The 18,423-nt window shown below is 34.9% G+C and overlaps 1 protein-coding gene across 1 annotated transcript; it reads left to right on the top strand.

The window, feature by feature from the left end:
* Positions 1 to 12,997: 12,997 nt before the first annotated feature.
* Positions 12,998 to 18,026, top strand: LOC127857298 (acetylcholine receptor subunit alpha-like). The gene is made up of 3 exons (XM_052393707.1): positions 12,998 to 13,270; positions 16,399 to 16,493; positions 17,183 to 18,026. Exons 1-3 carry the CDS (start codon positions 12,998 to 13,000, stop codon positions 18,024 to 18,026), a joined length of 1,212 nt encoding a protein of 403 aa, XP_052249667.1.
* Positions 18,027 to 18,423: the final 397 nt, after the last annotated feature.

An 18,423-nucleotide genomic window follows, 5' to 3' on the forward strand; every position in this document is an offset into this window, starting at 1 on the left:
CATTTCCATGGAGGTGCACGTGAAATATGTGTGCGCTTGATTATGGCAAGCGGTTCGACGCATAATCCCAAGAAAATAGGTTTCTTATGAGAACCTAGGTTCTCATGAGAACCTAGGTTTTTCAAATGAGAACCTAGATTCTTGTGAAACCTAGGATACCAAACGTGAACTTAAGTTCTCAGAATGAGAACTAGGTTCTCATGAGAACATAGGTTCTCACAGAACCTAAGTTCTATGTGCTATTAGAACCTAGGTTCTCATGGAAAAACCTAGTTTCTCATGAGAACCTAGGTTCTCAAGCGTAACTAAGGTTTTCAAATGAGAACCTAGGTTCTCATGAAAACCTAGGTTCTCCTGAGAACCTAGGTTCTCATGAGAAACCTGGTTTATTGGGATTTCATAAACCTAGTTTCTCATGAGAACCTATGTTCTCATCAGAAACCTGGTTTCTTGGGATTACATAAACCTAGTTTCTCATGAGAACCTAGTTCTCATGAGAACCTAGGTTCTCATGAGAAACCTAGTTTCTTGGGATTATGCGTCGAACCGCTTGCCAGAATAACCTCCAGTTGTCTCCCATTGCTTGGTACACGCTGACGGCATATGTGTAGAATGATAAGAAATAGGCGTGAAATCGTGAATGTTACTCCCCAAGAACATTTTTTGAACAATGTTCAGACAATGCTTAGTGATATTCAACGAAATTTGTAGGAAAACTTCTTGAGGAATGAAATTAGTAAAGTAATCGGTCGACATTCCTCTGAACACGTAATAAAAAATTAAACTGTTTATGAAATACATCTTTAATTGTAAATATTATTTTGAGACTAAAATTGAAACAAATTCAGATCAATCGTTACATAATACATTGTTACAGCATTAAATGAGTTTCAGATATTCAGTTCCCTTGTTCAGGCCTAAAACGACTGTACGGTACAGTTTTCTATTTTAAATATGTCTGTGATGTAGTAAGCAATCATTATGGTAAAAATAAAAGTTTTATCTCTATTGATAATGTCTAATATTGTATTATTCAATCGTAAGATATCGGCAACACTGCAAGAAAACTTATGCACTAACGGCTTTGCAAACATATTTCAATAACTTGAGATATCTGCACAAATAAAGTTCTTAGCGGCGTGTTTCATTCTGTCCAGCCCGTGTGGAATCCTATGTGAACCCCATTGATCCTGCGCCCTGAATAATATGTGTTCCGTATTCCTAACGAGCAAGTCCGACGCGTTATTCTGAAAACCTAGGTTCTTAGAGAACCTAAGTTCTCGTGGAACCTAATGAGAACCTAGGTTCTCAGAGAATCTAGGTTCTCATGAAAACCTAGGTTCTCTGAAAACCTATGGTTCCGAAATGAAAACCACGGATATGGCAAGCAGTTCGACGTATAATCCTAAGAAACTAGGTGTTTCATGAGAATCTAGGTTCTCATTTTAAACCTAGGTTCTCATGAGAACCTAGATTTTCAAATGGGAACCTTGGTTCTCATGAAAACCTAGGTTCTCATTTGAAAACATGGGTTCTTGAAGCCATGTGCAATCTTCAAGCGAGAACCTAGGTCCTCATTCTGAGAACCTAGGTTCTCATGAGAAATCTAGTTTCTTGGGATTATGCGTCGAACCGCTTGCCATTATTTATCGCCTTTATATACCGTCTTAACAATACCACTCCAGCGCGTTTATTTGCGGACGTGGGCATTTGACCGTCTTTACGCGCGTATGTGTGTGTTTTTACATGCACAGTATCATATTATGTAAAAATGTGAGATTAAAGGTTAATGTCTTTCCAATCTTTATAAATGTATTTGACTATAGAGAAAACATTCAACAGAAATCGTACGTATATGTAACAATAATTTTGTACACGTTCATATTTTTAGCATTAAAGATCGAAACTCAACAAAGAATACAACATATGTCCGCGTCGTTATTCAAGCAATTTGGAAGTATTATTATATGTGTGCATGCAACTATAGAAAACAAACCTGGTAATTCTACGTACGAGCTGTGCTTAGGGAAAACTAGGCTCGTGTGCGTAAAGTATCTTCCTTGACTAGCATGTGCAGTTTTGTGGAATTTTTCTTTTAAAGAAAGTCTCTTGTAAAAGAAAAGGGCCCCTATTTACCAAACAATTTTTAGACTTAAGTCTAAGAATAAAAAATATTCTTTAAATTGATATATTCAATAATTGCTTGATGGTAAATAAAACTTGTTATTAAACACCTCTATCTATGGCATTCTTCATGTAGAACAGTTTGTTTATGACATAAGTAGGCATCTATATATTCCAACACTGAATGCATTTTTCTTGGTTCCAAGTCTATTCTTTATTTTTAAGTCTAAGAATGGGTTGGTGAATACGGACCCGTTCTCAGCGGAAAGTGTCGTCCCATTTAAGCCCGGTAAGGTCTGGCTTTTGATAACGCTCCACACATTAGTTATTTGTATAATAATATTGAGCTGTCACAGGGGTACTTTCCGCGGACGCGGAAAATACGCATGCGCACTTTCCATATCACGATCGTTCTGTTGTAAAAATCGAATCCCGATTTTTTTAATGTTTGTATATGTAACAGATTCAGATATTCTTGAAAAGACAGTCTAAGCCTAGTCTTAGTACGGCGACATGAATGACAAATCGGCCAATTATGTAGCCTTGGTTCAAATTTAATTGTACCCTTTTAAAAATTTTGCTACTCTAAAGAAATAAATTTAGAAATAACACGACCATTTCGTTTGCTTCTACTATTGAGTATCTGCGATTGCAAAAAGAAATGATAATTATTACATATAATGACGGGTTTTATAAAATCCTTTAAGATACAAATCGATTTTATGTATTATATATGGATAGTAAAAAGAAACGTAGCGCTTCAATAGAGGTTAATAATTTGCGTGCGATACACTATTGATCACAAAAAATATTGTGGTTTGAGCGGTATTTGAACCACAAATTTCTCTAATCGAAGGCCAGCGTCTTACAAGCATTCTATTATGAAAACAAAGCACTGGTTTGTTGCCCTGCACAATTTAGCATTAAGCTCAATAGTACACAAATGATCATGATTATATAAACCTTAAATATAATCGTGTAAACGGAAAATGCCTGTACGTTTAATCAAGGGTTGATAAACTTCAAACAGGTGCATAAAGGACACATACACGTACTTAAGGTCGCACTTTTTAAGATGAATTTTTAATTGTATAAGTATATTGCCGATATGATGCAGTTCAAGCCAATAGTGATATCAAAATTATTTTAGTGTGATGTTTTGAGAACAAAAAGTACAATTATGCTTATCTGCCAACTTCCCGGATTTTCAAAGTATTTTTATTTATGAAAACCAGCTTCACAAATTCAAACGCGACAAATAAAAATCTATATAATCGCACTTTGAAGCATTTAACCCACGTATGCCTAGTGGACTCTCCCATCCTTCTAAATTGGATCAATGTATTACCAAAATTAGGGATGTTTAGTATATTTATTTCTACATTTAGAATAGTTCTTACAGAAATTTCTTTAAGCAAACAGCGCAGAACCACTCCTTGTTTCTTGACGCTAGGCATAAATGGGTTAATAATTGATGAGCTCGCATATCGGCCGATCGCTGGAAAAAAAGGTATTCCATACAGATAAGCCTCGATCTGTAAAAAGGGGTTGAATGCATGTGCGTAAAGTGTCTTCCAAGATAAGGACTGTGCAGTCCGCACAGGCAAATCAAGGACGACACTTTCTGCCTAAACTGTATTTTTGCTGGAAATGTCTTTCTTTAACAAAAAATCATAAAAGCGGAATGTTACGGTCCCTGATTAGCCTGTGCGGACACTTAACGCACATATATTAAACTCAGCAAATTGAACGTGAAGTTTTATCCAATGAGTGTGGCTGTTCAAATGAACAGATCATCGGTTGTTCTAAGGAAATCGCTCTATGGAGCGAGCAAGCACAATACTGTTCTATATTATCATTATCAATTAATTAAAGGCCAGCGATAGACGCATAGAACTTCATATGCTTTCCATATTGATCGAACATTTCGGTCACACATATTCAAAGCTTTCTAAATTGCCACTAATTGCCCAAATAATGCAATCATCTAACCCACACAGTTTTTGCCTTTAAATTATGTGTTTTGTTAAAAAAAATAAAACATGTTCCAATGTTAACATTCTTCTATCACTAAAGTATGAACAATTAATGGCTGAATGCATTTTAATATTTGTGGACCAGTTGTTTTTCTGTCTAGTAAATAACTGAAAGTCTTTCGGCTATAGTCTTTGCCAATATCTTCATGATATTTGATAAAATCTTTTACCTATATTTCAGTTAACATTTGATAATAATTAACAATAATTAAAAATTAAAAATTAAGTTTGCATGTTTGTCGAATTTCAGTGTTTTTATTTGTTCTTATAAGACACCACCACACAGCTTTACCCATTTATGCCTAGAGGATTCTCCCATTCTTCTAAATTGGATCAATTTATTTCCAAAATTAGGGATATCTTGTATATGTATTTCTATATTTAGAATATTTCTTACAGAAATTCCTTTAAGCAAACAGCGCAGACCCTGATGAGACGCCGCGTCATGCGGCGTCTCATCTGGGTCTTCGCTGTTTACCAAGGCCTTTACCTAGACGCTATGCATAAATGGGTTAAAGACGCACGCGGCAAGTTTTTAAATTAATCTTTAGTTTCATATAGAATTGAATATGTTTTGAAAGTTTTCTTCAACCATCTTTTGTTGATGTAAAAATGAATAAAAAACCGAGGTCACCTATGTTTATTTTATATTTTGCCTTTTACTACACGACTATTTAAACGTTTGGGTAACCTCACAAATATGCCTTAAAGGACAGCATGTAGCACAAACGTGAACAACTGTTTAAAATAACGAATTCTTTCAATTAAAATAAAAATAGAAAAATCTAGGTCAATAGAGTAATGTGTTAACATTTACAGATCAACTGCATATAGTTACATAACACAAACATCACGATTAATTAGTAATTATCCGTTCATCTTTGTCTTGCCGTGTCTTCATTGTAGCTCAGCCACTCACACATTTATATACTAACAATATAATTTCGAAAAAACATCCCAACAATTCCTTGAAATATTTCGCCTCAATAGGATTTTCAATGTTTGTAAATTTCAATTGACTACATTTTTGTATTCAAGACAACAAAACAATTGAACTCTGACGTAAAGAAGCAAATTTACATAAATTGACGTTACGACACGTCGTGGATGAATAATTTTAATACATCTATGTAGTTAATAATCTAAAATAACACCACATAAAAGTCGCAGTTAAGAATTTAAGCTGCTTATTGACAAATTCAAATAATAAAAGTGTTTCGATACAAGTGCGAGTGTGTGCTTATCATAACGTTTAGTATACCATGATTTACATTGGAATTTATATATAATCAAATAGTTAGATGACATGTTTTGACTGATTCAATAACAATAACTAAAAAGCTTCCATGCATAAGTCCACACGTAAAGATTCCTTACTTGTCAAACAACTATCTTCAATTATTAGGGATATATCAAATGTGTTCCCGTAATTCAAGGCATACGTTATGGTTACAATCACGCGATACAAAAGATTTCTGTAGTCTAATGGAGAAGACCTGATTCTTATAGTGTAATTTGGGGGATGCACATTGTCATATATTTTATTTACACTATTTTATATCCATCTCGTTTTTCGTTCGAATAACCAAAAAATCCTACAACTAGAGCGCAACCGGTGTTATAATAAAAACAAATTAGTGTATAATTAAACTAACTCGTAAGTCCTTAACCACATTTAATAAAACCAAAAAAAAATATAGTAAACCTGGTTCGATCCAAACGTTGAGAGTTTTTTAACATCTTTTATAATCACACTAAGTACTGTTTCCAACTATAAAACGGTACCTATAAAACGCAATCCAGTTTATATAAATGGTTCAACATAAACTTAACACGCCCCTTATTATCCGCTCCACTTTCTGTAATCGTTGATCACAAATGGAACGCTGAAACTTGAAAAAAATCCTTTCTGATATTGAAAGTATATACTATCATCACTCATTAATACTATGACACCATTAATTGCTATTACATGTATGTGGTTTATTTATAAAGATATAGAAGACTTTATCGTTGAATCCGAGAAATGTGTCGTACCTCCAAACATTGACGGATATATGTGCTTTATAGCATTATGTACAGGAGATTAAACAAATGTGTCGATATCAACGTATCATATAACATTTCATCAATATTAGCGAAAATAACACAACTCTATTAGTATATTATGTTTTTACGAAGAACATAAAATGTGTTTTGTGACAATTAATGCAATAATGAACAGACACCAAACTTATTTACCAATATTAAAGCCTAACTGCATTTTGGCAATTATGAACATTTAAAGATGTGTAGTTTCAACACAGAGTCACATTGTAAACATTTAAACTGTCTATCATTACCACCGGAAGTAGATAACCAGCGAAGCGAAATTAAACATCACGCACGAGGTAGTGCTCGTGAAAAGAATTAAGTTTACCATTTTTATCGCGAACGTTTTAACAAAAAACTGTGTGACAAATAAAAAGTGGACATATCAAACTTATACCGTAAGTAGTTGGGAGTTCTTTGTTATTACATTCGAGTGTTGAAATAGATCAATTATCAGCTACCTGGTACCGAAAATTAAGTTCATTTGGACATCTTTTTTCCTTTTGTCCGAGGAAAATATAATAATTTTGCCGAATTTTGCAATGGTGGGCAAATAGAATTATAGAAACTATCGGGTTTTGCCAGCTTCACCCCAAAAATCAAGTTAGTATGCAAATGTTTGGCAAAAATATAAACTTCGTTGTGTACGGCGAATAGAACCTGACGTGTACGGCGTATAGCAAAATAAAATTAAATTGTGTACGGCAAATAGTTTTAAGTTTGTAAGGGAAAATAAATGAAAATTTCGCAAATACGTGACCATCTTGGTATAAAACAAATAAATACACTTATATTCTTTACGATGAGACCGTTTATGGCCAAATAAAACGTCTGATGCATTGTTGATATTTTTAAAAAGCTTTGTTTTACGGGCACCTGCTACATAGAGAATAACAGGTTACTGTCCGATCTTTTTGTAATATATCAGGTAGACTTATAATGATATATCGGCGAGGCTTGCCGAGCCGTTATTTTATTCGTGCCGAGCCTGATATATTACAAAAAGATCAGGCACTAACCTGTTTTTCTGTTTATCATACCTCTACGTCTCCGATTGTTAAGAAATAATGAAAACATCGCTATAAACAGAAACACAGGTTACTGCCTGATCTTTTTGTAATATATCAGGCTCGGTGCGAATAAAATAACAGCTCGGCAAGCCTCGCCGTTATAGTATTCAAAGCTTTGCCTGATATATTACAAAAAGATCAGACAGTAACCTGTTATTCTCTAAAGATCAGGCAGATATCAATGCGGTGGTATGATAAATCGATCGACCATTGTTCAGTCCGTATTCTAGTTTAATACGATTCTAGTGTATTTCATCGTAGCTATGTTTCAAAATCAAGATGAATCGATAAAATATTTACTTCCAAGTGGATTCCAATCAGGATTTCATATTCAACTCGTGTAATTATTGGAACTTGGCTGACTTTCTGTTCACAGCGTTGTAGCGTTCAACCGCAAAGTCAGCACATGTGCTGTGTTTGCGTATCTATCCGGGGGGGGGGGGGGGGGGCGGGGGCTAAAACAAAGTTTAAAATGAAGATTTATACATCATTAAATCGGGCATAGTCCGCTTTTAAGAATATATATGTACATTGAAAAAATATTTTCTTAAAATCATTTTATTTGCGACAACTTTGGCCAATACGCTGCAACTATTCGCCGTACATGACTTTAACTATTCACCGTACACGACTTTTGCCATAAACAACTATTCGCCGTACACTACAGTTATTTTAATTTAATAGATTTTCACGAACAATAATCAAACCAAGACAAAAAAATAGCGTTAAGATGGTATATATTGCATATAAGAATAGGAAATCAACTCCATACCCGATGGCAAACCATGTAATCATGAAAGAAAAGCTGTTTCTTCGAGAAGTTCCAATTTCAACCCGGTACCAAGCAGTAATAAATTTGTGTAAATAACGCTTCATCAATACGAATTGCAAGATAGATACACATTTTTAAACATATTAATCTTTCTGTAAGATGCCTAACACGCACTGGTTATCCAGGAGCGAGTTATTATTAGATATTTTAGGTAAATACGGACTGCACTTCGTGGTTGGTTTGTTTATTTTCGCTTCGTTGGTAATCTATTTCCGGTGGTGATGATAGACAGTGATTAATGATAACATAGTGTTTCACCCCCAATGATATCCTACACTATTGCTAAACATGGAATAAGTTTTGTTTGATATCATTATCGGTAAAAACTTCTATAATTATATAATAACCACTGATGTCACAAGATAAGTTCTTACACAATGCTTTACACTACCTTAACGAATGATAACCACAAGAGAAAAATCTCTACATTCCTTTGGATAGTAAAAGAAGCATTTGTCTTTCTTTGACACAAGACTTTTTTTAACGGCAGAAAAGATTATCTCATATGCACACACTGTTCAATGACAGATAGTGTGACAATTCAACTGATGAGAAGTATCAATGGAAAATATTACATGACTGTAGAGTTCCGATTGTTTGTATTTCATACGTTGATTGAGAGACGGTGTATTCCATGAATCTGCAACAGTTCATATAACCCTTTACCACATACATGTAAATACGTATTATGACGCATTTGTTTCCCTTAGAAATATAATTTTAATTAAAGGCTTTACTTACTAGATTCACGATTCAAAGGCTTCATTTTCAACCCTAAGATACTGATGAGCAGCAAACAGCATAAAACATGAACAGACAGCAAGTAACTCGCAGGCTTTTCTGGTTTTAATCTGCTTGCACATAATTTTCACCTCGCTTCTAAGTGGGAAAGGGATAATTTAGCTTGTAGTTCATGTTGGATTAATCGGATCAGATTATTTATAGTCATACAGTTAAAGGATCCATGATTAAAAACTTTCAAAATGACCACAAATTGTTTTGAATGATGAAGTTACAGGATGTAGGATGCTCATATGTGAAAATTTACCATGGGAGGTTTTTTTTTAAACACGATAAAACGCATTAAAATTGCATTGATTTTTTATCAATTGAAACAAATATGGTGCTTATGAAAGTTAAATGAATAAATCTCTGAACAAAAGGAATAAATATCATGGGATTGTTTTCCACATGAAATTGTCACATGAGGGACATAGGGGTATATTGTGTGAAACGCCCAACTTGTCATTACTGTGTGATTTTTTTTACGCATTTATGAATTACAAAGCTACAATACGAAAACGCTAAGCTTAGATAATTAGCTTTCATGAAAAAAAATATATAAAATCTGCATATACAGTCCATTTGTGGTTGATTATTTTACAATTGATAAATGATGCAGATTTAGCAACGACAAACTGTGTCCGTATTGTATTTTTTATTATTTAATATTTTTATACCTAACGCACTGTCTATATATATTGCACATTTGTTGTAAGCTAATTTACAATAACATGATTATTTTTAATCCTGAAAAGAGGCTTGGTATGTGTTTATTGTATTTTTTGTCAACACACAATAATGCACCTTATATTTAAAAGAGTTCTATATTTTTAGACTTTATATGTTTAAGCAATCGTCAAGGAGTGCTGTTTTGTTTCACCAAGCATTCTGTGATTCAAATCATTACTGTCATTTTCTCCGAGCTCGAATCTTAAACAATTGCTAATGTTGCAATGTATTTTTTTCGTAGAAGTTTTTGTAATCATCTGGACATTTGAACTATCAGGTAAGCAAACAATCCTATGAAAAAATATCATTTGTATTACATCGATAAATGCTATCAACTTATGAAGACCAAGAATTATTATGCAATATCTTATCTTGTTCGTATGGCGAACCCTTAAATTTGTTTGGGGATAAAATGATGCAAACGGTTTACATTTAGAATGTCTGTTTGTGTTATAGCATTACACAGTTTCGCGCTGTATATCCTTTTTTAAAGATTGATACTAGGGAAATGACTCTCGGGATCGAGACCAAGGCTGGTAATAGCGAAAAGGTGTTGTTGTTTCCCCAGTTAAGCGCAATAGCTTTATCCAAGGAACAGTCTTAATGACATACGCCATCGCATGCATCGTGTTGGTCGAGACTTACAACATAGACGTCACTTCGTCTCCAAATACGATAACGGATTGATTGTTGCAAATAATTGTCCGGTGTTTGTGAAAAAAATATTCTAATATAGCCATAAACATGGACAGAAGTTTCATGAGGTTTCATTTGCATCAAGTCATCGCTTAATTTGCCAGTTTTTATGTGCAACAACATTTTAATTGAAGTATAATTCAAGCCAGAGCAAACCAGTATCACTAGACTAACTACCATATGTCTCTTAGTGAGATACAAAAACCTCTCTTTTTATTTAATCTTTACAAATCTTGCATAGTTCTGTGACTATAACATTGCATCTTAAGTCAAATGCATACGAAATCGAAACCAGAAACACCAGAAGGTACATTAAGAGTTCATAAAACTGCATAAATACTACATGCATTTAATGGATAGGTTTGTACCGACGTATGAACTGGGAATCTTGCACACTCTGGTGTTTCTGCGTGGATCATATAAATCGAACCCGGTGACTGTTTCTCCAATTTAAACGAATACCATCACACTTACGCATTTTAAAAAATCGCTTTTAAACCATTCTGTAAATGCAACGGTTTGATTAGATACTAAAATCATAAACCGGTATTGTCAAAACTTTCACAGAAGTATTATCTTCATATTGTCAGTACCCGGGTAAAAAACTTTGGGCCATCGTTAATACCTTTTTGCATAATATTTGTTTGAACAACAAAAACGAAAATACCACTGCCTTTTATACTTTTTAGTTATAAAATCGCTACTTAGCCTTACTTTTGGACATATTAGCCATACTTGTGCCCTAATAATTTTACATAAGAACATCTGTCTTCTTGTTAATAATTTCTACAAATATCGCGTTTGTTCAAAATGACCAAAGGAGGTCCATGAATTTGCAATTCAATACTTCACTGAGAGATATTTGATGATAATTACAAATAATGGTCAGTAAAACCAATAGAATATGTAAGCAAACGTATTTCTCTTTTGAACGCACAAATGAAATAATCAATTCTAGTAAATAAAGTCTGGCATTAACCTCGGGATTCGATGTGAATGTAGATTACAATGAACTAAGGTGCTTTTTTGTAGCGAACAAGTGCGTAGCTAGATGCCGTTAAATGGAGTAATATTAATAATGATGATCCTTATCTAACTAAAAGAAATATACATTGCTATATAAGTAAATGTTCTTTGAAATGTTCGGTTCTAAAGCAGGCGTTAAAGTTAATTAAAGATTGAATCATATTGTATAACGTTAAAATTCTCATTTCGTGGTACATGTTAACAAAATTACACGGGCAACTAGAATTCTGTGAATAATCTCCCTGTCATTTAGTGAAACGTGTTAGATTCTATCGCTTTAAAAAAGCTTATTTTACTTTAAATTTACGCTATTGAATATGTGTATACTCTAACCCATTTATTGGGATACATAAAATATTATGCAAGTTCTGATTGCATGTTTTAGACGTTTTGTTTTTGTGAAGTCGTAGCCTCGAGTGTAATGCTTTTTTGTCGAAAACCAACGAGATTGATACAAGTTCACGATATTGTAATATTCCTTTTATTTAATGTTTATTTGTCTGATTATTCTATAAATACAAAAACACATCGCAACCTGTGCTTATGTCAAAATCAATTTTTTTTCGCTAAATAACGACATTTACGGTTGTCTTTTTTACATAATGCGTTTCGGCTTCAATGGTTACATCAGATGATCAAAGGAAACGATACAGTAGCAATTATTTGTGTTCAGTGTTTCAATGTTGAATGAAATTTTAATTTGGTGGAAGAACAACGTTAAATATTTAATGAAAGGTGTTTAAGTTTGCTGATCTTTGTCCAAATGACATTGAAGATATAAAGCGAACGATTCCTTTTCTGTATTCGGTTCTATTTTCTTTCTCTAAGTTTCAAGTACACATGCGCTAGGTATTTTGGCCTGAAAAATAACTACCGGTACGTTCTTTTCTTGGTCAAATAGGTAAACACTTTGTATTCAATACCAATGTACGGTATGGAGTATACTGTCCGTAATTGATATGAACTGACAAGATCGCTTTTGAAACAGTTAACTAATGATCGTTGTCGGATATGCATATAGACAAGTCGAACGAACAACCACATCGACCAGATTTTGTATCTACGAACAACATGAATGATGTACTAGAAATTACTTTTTCAATTGGACAATATGTTTCAATTATCGATTTTTGATGCAAATTTATTGTCAACCCATTACTTATTGATATGTATTTATACAACTACCAAAATTTGAATTGAATGTGTCAATTATATCTAGTTCAACCATGTCAAATGGAGTTGATCCACGTGTATTGGTAAACGTTGATTTTTTAAAGCAATGTCTCGTTTGTATATTTGTTTAATTACATAATATCTATTTTAGATGTAAGTTTCAGCGACTTAGATGCAGTCCGATAATAACGACCATTTCTTTCGTGGTCAGTATAGTCTGCGTCTCCATGCAATATAAGAAAACGCGAATGGGTATTTTGAAAAGAGATCCTTTAGCTCAGGAGTCAGACAGTACCCGGCATGACCGGGAATTTTGTCGTTCTTCAAAGATAATTTATCTTTAATCATTAAAAATGTGCCGCTTGGTACTTTTTGGAACTCTGATAATATATGGTCTGATAACACCCGGTGAATCCGTGGACCCCGACATTCAGACAATGAAATCACTGTACGGTGCAGTGCTGGACGGTTACGATACACGAATTCGGCCGATCAACAACCAGTCCGCGGCAGTGTACGTGAACACGAAGTTCGTTCCACAGAGCCTGTTAGAATTCGACACCTCCGAACAGAAATTCTCGATGCTCGGGTACTTCCGTATCACGTGGATTGATGAGGTGATACGTTGGGATCCGGCTAATTACAACGGGGTGGACTCTCTGAAAATACCAATTACGCAAATGTGGCGACCCAGCCTCATTATTCTCAAGGTTCGTACGCTATTTTGTCCCAAAACATTACATTTCCTAGAGAATTTAAAACGAACACTTTTTTTGTATGTTGTTGTTTTTCGTTTTGTATTTTGCTAGGGATTTGGGGCAAAATAAAAATTACTCAAAATGATCAAACATAGTGCTAATAGTCGAAATCATGAAATAATAAGTATTGTATTAGTATATTCAAATTTTAGTTATAGGTTTTCAAATTTTCTATCTAGATTTATAAAATAATTTACTTTTTTTACCATAAAACTAAACAGTGCATACATTTCAAAGCAGTCTGAAAGCTTGATATTAAGCGATACACATTGTATAATAAATATCTTTACAAACTCCGACAGAGTACAATCAACCCGTAATATTGAAGCTGCCTACATATTTAACGATAACATGGTTATTTTAGTCTTTCTTTTCGGCTCTAGGAGAAGTGCCCCCCCCCCCCGGAGAACTTCCCCCCCCCCCCCAAAGATTTTTCACTGGGCGGAGAACTGCCCCCTCACTGTTTTTTATAGGGCGGAGAACAGCCCCCCTGCTGATTAATAAGGGGCGGAGAACTGCCCCCCCCCCCCCTGTCAAAATTGATGACCCGGAGAAGTGCCCCCTAATTAAAGAAATTTCGCGGCGATATATAAAGCGAGTATTATAATGACAATAACGCCAGTAACTTTCTTGCTATTATGTCTGGAAATTGAGTGAAATTTCAAAAGTAAAATAAAGTTGTACAAGTAATAAAAGTTATAAAATGGCAAAAAAATACCTGCCTCGGCATGGACGTCGCCATCTTGATAATCACGTGATTTTCGTCTTTGTGAACAAAGAAAACAAATCACTTTTTGCTAATAAAAAGTTTTCGCGGCTGAATTATTTGATATTTTCCCCGTAATTAAAACAAACAATTAGCATGCAATTTAATCCATCCTTATGCAAGCTGAAAACAATAACTTATTTGTTTGTTTTCGCCAATTACGGATTTGAACGGTTCAATATAATAACCCCGTATGCGGCTTTATTCAAAGCTAACAAGTTCTTAACAATTAAGGTCGGTCCGGTCTACCAATTAAAAGATTAAAAGATCGCGGTGCTTATCGTTAACGATAACAAGTTCTCTGCCTGCATAATTAAGTGTGATTAATGTTTTGCCATTAAAATTATTGTTTGTTGTATATAGGACCTTTCACACCTAACAACCCGTGAAAACACCGACCACAAGTGTAAAAGAGACATTAAATGTGACAACTGTACATTCAGATTATTAAAAAAGCACATACTTTCTATTATTAATACTTATCAATTACCGATCATATTATATCCTACATCTATTTCGTATATTTTTTTTATTTTTATTTTTGGGGGGGGGGCAGATAGTTGACTTAAAAAAGAAGAGTGTGAGTCAGTTTTTGAACGTTGTCGGCGGACTTGTGCGATTGAAGTAGTGTTTGAGTGTCTTGTTTATGTAAGAATGCATATATGTTTGAATGTATGTATGATTGTAACTGTGAATGTATATATGTATGAATGTATGTATGTATGAATGTATGTATGTATGAATGTATGTTTTGAACGTTTATGTAAGCATGTATATATTTTTTAATGTATGTCTGAATGTATGTATGTATGATTGTAACTGTGAATGTATGTATGCATGTAATGCGTGTATTTATGTATGTTATTTTGTATGCCACATGAATTAACTAAACAACATAAATAAATTGATTATAAATTCGACTTCACTTCACTTGTTTCTTCAAGTCAGCTAAATTATTGCCTTTGCTTTGCCTATTAATTTACTTTTTTATACGTAAATTTACGTTTTTTTTCCATGGGTCAATACTATCTTTATAATGTAAATTAATACCGATGTAACTTTTCCTCCATAAGTACTGAGTTGCACGTCTATACTTAGTTGCGACACATGGCCAGTATTAACACGCACGCGTTTCCTGTGTGGATCTCGACTTTGTTTCGCGCTCTTATTAAAACACGACTTTTACATGGCATTCATGTATAGTGAGTGGTGCAGATGCGTACCAAGGGCCTTAAACAGTATTATCACATGCCTCTAGACAATTTGTGTTATTCAGTTCGATAAATGGTAATATACTTGTACTGAAATTAAATTGTTACCGGATAAAATGTGTACGGCGTTAATGTATACTTACCCGTAAGTATTGTTTTCACTACGTAACTAATAACTAATATGACACCGGGGGGGGGGGGGGCAGTTCTCCGCCTCTACAGATTTGATGGGGGGGGGGGGGGGGGCAGATATCCTCCTACTAAATTCTGACAGGGGGGCAGTTCCGATTTGATGGGGGGGGGCACCTCTCCGCCACCTTTAAAATAAGGGGGCAGTTCTCCGGGGGGCAGTTCTCCGGGGGGGCGCTTCTCCGGATACCTTTCTTTTCAATTAAGACAGGTTCGCACTTACAGTGAATTTCTGATTGTAAGACGCTGTAATCTTTCGCGAGGACGACGTGCCATTTTCCGTCGATGAATAAACAAAAGTTAATGAACCAAAGATATATCATTTAAAATGTTGTGTAGAAATGAATGTTACGTCGATGTACACTTTTTTGAACCAGTGCTTATTTTAAACGTGTTCTGGGGGCAAATTTAAATTTTGATCAAGTTATTGATAAAGTAATTACTGTTCACTATTCCGTATGCTTTGAGTATGGATGTAAATCTGTTGTTTAATGTTGGTTGAAATTTCATTAACAAAAAGCAAGACCACATGAAAAAGAAATATTGCTTGTTAATTGGAAATCTTTATTTAATCAATTTATAATTGGTATTGTTGTTGTAATAATGATAATAATAATAATAATAATAATGATAATAATAATAATATTAATAATAATAATAATAATAATGATAATAATAATAATAATAATAATAATAATAATAATAATGAAATAAAAAAAAATAATAATAAAAATAATAAAAATAATATAATTATTATTACCATTATTAAGATTATGATTTTATTTGTCATTTTTGTGTTAAGAATATGTGGCAAAACGACGCATAATAATGCAACTCGCATTCCTATCATCTTTGCAGCTTTGATGTATGAACCAGGACAGCACATATTTTGACTATTTGTATCCCAAATGCAGGCTTTCGACGGACATGGAGTAGTGGGCCAGGATACGGATCTCACAATCGTCTCCCAGCACGGAGTCGTATCCTGGATACCGGAGGGAATTTACAGGTACTGAGGAAGTACATTTGCACAGTTTTAAATATAATTGTTTACGTGTATTGTTTTTACGTTGTGGCGGTGTTCGACGTATAATAAATTTAAAGATACATTCACGGTTAATGAATTGCATACAATATGCAAAGGTATATGTATCGTTTTTTAACCCCGATAGCTCAAGATTTCAATAACCTTTTCCTAAAATATTTTTAAAACATCTAAGCATTTAAGCCGTTATAACATTAAGCTGGTAATATATAAAAAATATTCCTGTTAGTCAAAGTATTACCTAATCATATTTATACCGATAACGTTTTTATGTACTCGTATTGTCTTCAATAATATTAAACTTAAAAATAATATTTTAATAATATGAGACGTGTTCTGAGAAAACTGGGCTTAATACATGTGCGTAAAGTGTCATCCCAGATAAGCCTGTGCTGTCCGCACAGACTAATCAGGGACGACATTTCCGCTTTTATTACATTTTTCGTTTAAATGAAGTCTCTTCTTAGCAAAAATTCAGTTTAGGCGGAAAGTGTCGGCCCTGATAAGCCTGTGCGGACTTCACAGTCTTATCTGGGATGACACTTTACGCACATGCTTTAAGCCCAGTTTTCTCAGAACACGACTCATATAATCCTAGTCGTACTAGTCATCGTCTTACATAATCATATCACGATAACGTTTTACCGCTCTAGTATCGTCTGCAACGTGGACATCAAATACTACCCGTTCGACGAGCAGACGTGCACCATCACCTACTACGTCTCGGATGAGACCATCTTGACGGTGCAGCTTGATCACTACCTCTCCGTGGATCTCGCTGAATACTCCGAGAACTCCGCCTGGACCGTCGCCGGGACGAAGCGCGTCAAGTACCTCCAGTACAACACCTACAACATTGACATCACGCTCACACTGCAGCGTCGCGCGAGCTTCACGACGTTTACGCTGATAATGCCGCTTCTCATGCTAGCGTTCCTAAACATCTGCATCTTCCTTGTGCCCATCGGTTCCGGGGAGAAGGGCTCGTTCTCGATCACGATTTTCCTCTCGTACGGCATCTTCGTGACTATCATCAGCGATACGCTGCCGCACAACTCGCTGCAGATCTCGTATTTCGTGCTGTTTATCGTCATCCTGCTCTTACTTAGCGTGATCTCCGTTTTCTATACGATTCTGCAAGCGAAACTCATTGCGTCCATCGGCGATAAGGAGTGCACCGTCTCGTTCCTACGTCCAAAACGCAAAGACCCCAACGCCGTGGAGAAGTTCGCCCCCAACGACGACGAGATGACGAGTGGGCAAATTAAAGAAAAGTCTCTTTACAACGAAAAGGCTCCTGTTGACGACGCCGACGAAGTATACACCTGGGGAAAGTTCTTGGAGCGACTGGATATCTATCTCTTCGTCTTGTTCTTAATTATGATCGTTCTGACCACGGTCATATTCTTCATCGTGCTGCTGAACCATGCTACCAGGTCCGGCAACATTCCAGCCGACGACGACCCGCCTGCAACGACACCGGTATTTCCGGTGTAAAACCATGGTGTCGTATCCAGTCGTCTGTGTTTTCTTTTATCGCAGCATACGATTTCGATTAATTAAAAATGGAACCAAAAATGAAGGAGCTTGACCATGAACACAACAATTGGCCTTTTAATGTGTTGATGGTTATATCAAACTATAGAACATTCATGAAAGGCACATCAAACTGTCATTGGAAAAACTTATCAGAATTTTATGAAACGTTTCATGGAAAATTTCATCAAAACCAATTATTTTCTCTTACATATTACAGCTCTCAAAAAGTGTAAGTTCATATTGTTAAATTCAGTTACTTGTGAAAGTTTTGATTCGCTATAGATATATACTGCTTATTGCTGAATTGATAGACCAACTTAAACTGTTTTATTTATTCAGTATTTTGCTATCTCTT

The sequence above is a fragment of the Dreissena polymorpha genome, chromosome 14 (assembly GCF_020536995.1).
Source record: "Dreissena polymorpha isolate Duluth1 chromosome 14, UMN_Dpol_1.0, whole genome shotgun sequence".
Taxonomy (NCBI): Eukaryota; Metazoa; Mollusca; class Bivalvia; order Myida; family Dreissenidae; genus Dreissena; species Dreissena polymorpha.